The 3748-nt window shown below is 39.0% G+C and overlaps 1 protein-coding gene across 1 annotated transcript; it reads left to right on the forward strand.

The window, feature by feature from the left end:
• Positions 1-928: 928 nt before the first annotated feature.
• Positions 929-3328, forward strand: LOC110520104 (cytochrome b reductase 1). Its single transcript, XM_021597156.2, has 4 exons — positions 929-1250; positions 1878-2086; positions 2553-2707; positions 2822-3328. The coding sequence occupies exons 1-4, from the start codon at positions 1058-1060 to the stop codon at positions 3105-3107; spliced, it is 843 nt and encodes a 280-aa protein (XP_021452831.1). The 5' UTR covers positions 929-1057; the 3' UTR covers positions 3108-3328.
• Positions 3329-3748: the final 420 nt, after the last annotated feature.

The raw sequence follows: 3748 nt of genomic DNA on the forward strand, positions 1-3748 counted from the left end.
TCATGATTTGACAACTCGTGCACAATTCATCTGTGCTTTAGTCTGATCAACTGTAGCCTAACCACAGCTGCAGGTAGCCTAGAGAAGCCTATGCGCTCTGATCCCCTCTGGCCAAGGGAAACGAAGTGTTAACGTCATGTATTTATAGCCCAAGCTATTTATTTATAGTCTAAAATAGGCCCATTTATTTGTTTAACTTCGGGTGGCTAGGCTAGACCCATTCTATCCAAAATGATTGACTGGAATTAATCAACACAATAGCGAAGACATACTGTGTGAATAACTCTAATTACAGATGCAAGCTCAGCCCTGTTTGTTATATTGTCTAATCGCAGTTTCTGTGTAAATAAGTACTCCCTAGGGCCAGGAGTTTTTAATAACATCTGACCTGATTTAGAACAAATCTGGTCCTGTAACAGCCCATATCAAACCGTTTTAAGAGCTGATTTTACTTTACTTTCACTGCCACCCTTTTTGTATTCTTTTGGGCATGGATTAAATTAAGTATATTATTTTTTGCATCTTGGCCTCCTTGGGTTATTCCTTTTCATGGTTTGTGTGCAAGTACCTTTTGAACTCTGTCATACACTGGTCTACAACTAGGGGCAAGAGTTTTACCTGGTTAGGTAAACCATCCAGATCAGGAAAACAATCCCACCACCACCTCTGGCTTTGGGACATGTGGTGCCACCTCTGAAATCACCACACAATGCTACAAACGAGGAAACATATCCTTTGATTATGGTCTATCTCAACATTTCGACTTAGTATCTAGAAATGTTTACTTGTATATCTCGTAATTTCGAATACATATCTCAACAATTTTACTTGCATACCATGAAATTTCGAGTTAATATTGACATAAAAAATATTTTAATGGTGGCGGGAATGGGCTTCCACAATAACTTGTGTATGGCGCTCTTGTAACAACCTGCGATTACAAAACTGGTAGTTAAAAACATTCAGACCTTCTGTTATGAAGAAGAGTCATGACCCATCCCCCCTGAGTAACCTCTTGAAATTCCTCTAGTCCGGTGTTGAAGTGCGTTCGTCGGAGATGGCGATGGAGAATTTCAAGCAGTTCCTGTTCGCGCTGTCGGCCGCTGTATCCGTTGGTTTTGTGTCGATAATTTTTGTTTTGAGATGGGTCTTCTACTTCAAGGAAGGTTTAGCATGGGATGGAGGATTTGCGGAATTCAATTGGCACCCTGTTTTAATCGTTACCGGGTTCATTTTTATGCAGGGAATTGGTGAGAAGTTTGTTTTTCTCTCTTCTGTACATACATCATTCAGTAAAATCTGAAGCGATGGAGGTCTGTCAATACATACAAAAGTGAAGTTATTTCAACAAGCAGTGAAGTTTGGGAATGAATCAATCTTGGAACAGATTGCTATGCAAGGCTGTAACGTGGGGCTACTGTTATTGAACGAAATATACATTGTTATGAAACGTGTCAATGTTTAGTAGAAATAGCCTGTTATCGACTTTTTTTTGCAGACAAATGTTAGGTGCTCTATGGTAATTTGTTACCCTGATGCATTTCGGAGTAAAGTTACTGACTGAGGAGCCTAAATCAATAGCACCCTTTGATAATTTACAAAAGTACATTCCAGAATCATTTGCAATATTTCACGTGAAGTACCTCCTTTAGTGTAGCCGAATTAACTTGAATGACACAGCAACTTTGATTGGTATGCACTTACATTAGTTAAAAAGAAGTAAAGAAGTATACCTCAGCGATTCTGTCAAAACAGGATGTTGCAACATTTGGTATTCATTGCACATCCCAGAAGGTGTATTATTCCCATTCAATTACTGTGAAGTGAATGCATTTTCATGATTAATAAGTTGAATAAGTGTTTTTTTTCTGTTTCAGCCATTGTGGTGTATAGGTTGCCATGGACCTGGAAGTGCAGCAAGTTAATGATGAAGTTTATTCATGCTGGCTTAAACATATTGGCCTTCATTTTCGCTGTCATATCTCTGGTAGCAGTATTTGACTTCCACAATGCACAAATCATCCCCAACATGTATAGCCTGCACAGCTGGGTGGGGCTAGCAGCGGTGATACTATATTCACTACAGGTAAGCACACTTCAAATATATAATGTAGCCAGTGCTTGACTTGGACTGAAATAGGTCATTGTACTAAGTTTGGGTCCCGGTACTGTTTATATTTAGGGGCAGGAGCTCCACAATACTTTTGAGCTAATATTTTAGAAGAGGAACAGGAGCTCAAACAGTAGATAATGTGAGGTGCTGGTACTCTGCTCCGGTGAGCTCCTTCCCAAGTCAAGCACTGAATGTGGGCTAATATTACACTATAGGACTGTCCATAATGATTGCTTCATAATATCTATTACATTGTTATAAAGCTTGGTCATAAAGCATTATTAATCTTTTTCCCTCTACTATATAACTAGAGTTCTATGCATGGATGCTTGTGAAGACTGTTTATGAAGTGCATTTTATTGCACAGTAGTTATACCACATGCCATTCTTTATACAATGCTTGACAGAGTTTCCTGATCTTTCCTCTTTTACTGAGCAGCTTGTTCTGGGAGTGTGTATATACTTGATACCCATCACCCCGACATACCTGAGAGCAGCATTTATGCCCCTGCACGTCTACAGTGGCCTGTTCATCTTTGCCAGTGTCATAGCCACAGCACTCATGGGCATCACAGAGAAGCTCATTTTTGGCCTGTAAGTATTACAAGGCAGGAAATACGATAAATATACTAAACTTGGGTACTTAGAGACCCCATTTCGTAAAATAATATTACAGCTATAGGTAACTCTCTCTTCTTTCTCTCTCAGGAAAAATCCCAAGTACAAGGACTCTCCCCCAGAGGCCAACTTTGTGAATGTGCTGGGAGTATTGATAGTTGTTTTTGGCGCAATAATTCTCTGGATCGCTACTCGCCCCTCTTGGAAACGCCCCAGTGAGCAGGTCCTGCGCTCCCTGCCAACTTACAGGGATGGGTCAGCTGGCACCAAAATGGGCACTGCCCTGTCACAACAAACTGACCCGATTGACCCCGAAGGCAATGGAGATGCCAGGAGAAGGAGTGGTAAATTGGAGGACTCAGGACAGGTCAACTGAGTAACATGAAAACCAACTGCTGGTTCTGTCTGTTTGTTGATGCTTTAAGAAGTTGCATGGATCTACTGTTCTGGCAGTCCCAAAGCAAATGTAAACCTTTCTATTAACTATTGTTCCAAATAGCACCTTGAGGAATTGTTCCCAACCATTCCAGAATGTTGACCTTTAAGCAGTTTTTTATTTTGTAATTTTTTACAAATAAATTACACAGCTCAATTTGATATCATTGAATAATGAGTTGATAAAGGATTAAACTAGCCTATTGAAGCATAGAAAAATAATAATCAAATACATATTCTTTACATTTGTATAGCTTTTATAACGATTACATACTGTATTATTCAGTGTTTTTATTTTCATTTAAGGGAGGAATTACAGAACCAACACATCTTTAGGGAAGGGATGTGAGAGGGGAATCCATTATAATCCAAATATATAATGTAATATTACATATAGGCCTACTTAAAGGCAATAATAGGCAAACAAAGTTCCTCATTACTTTGTTCAATGCACTGTGTACCTGGGGTTTCATACAGTGAGGAATTCATAATTGCGGCATAAAATTAAAGCATATTTTACAAATGATTAAGTTGTAACATTACCTGAATGTTTGTAGACATGTCTCTATACATTTTTGTTGA

This window comes from Oncorhynchus mykiss, chromosome 3, assembly GCF_013265735.2.
Source record: "Oncorhynchus mykiss isolate Arlee chromosome 3, USDA_OmykA_1.1, whole genome shotgun sequence".
In the NCBI taxonomy this organism is placed as follows: domain Eukaryota; kingdom Metazoa; phylum Chordata; class Actinopteri; order Salmoniformes; family Salmonidae; genus Oncorhynchus; species Oncorhynchus mykiss.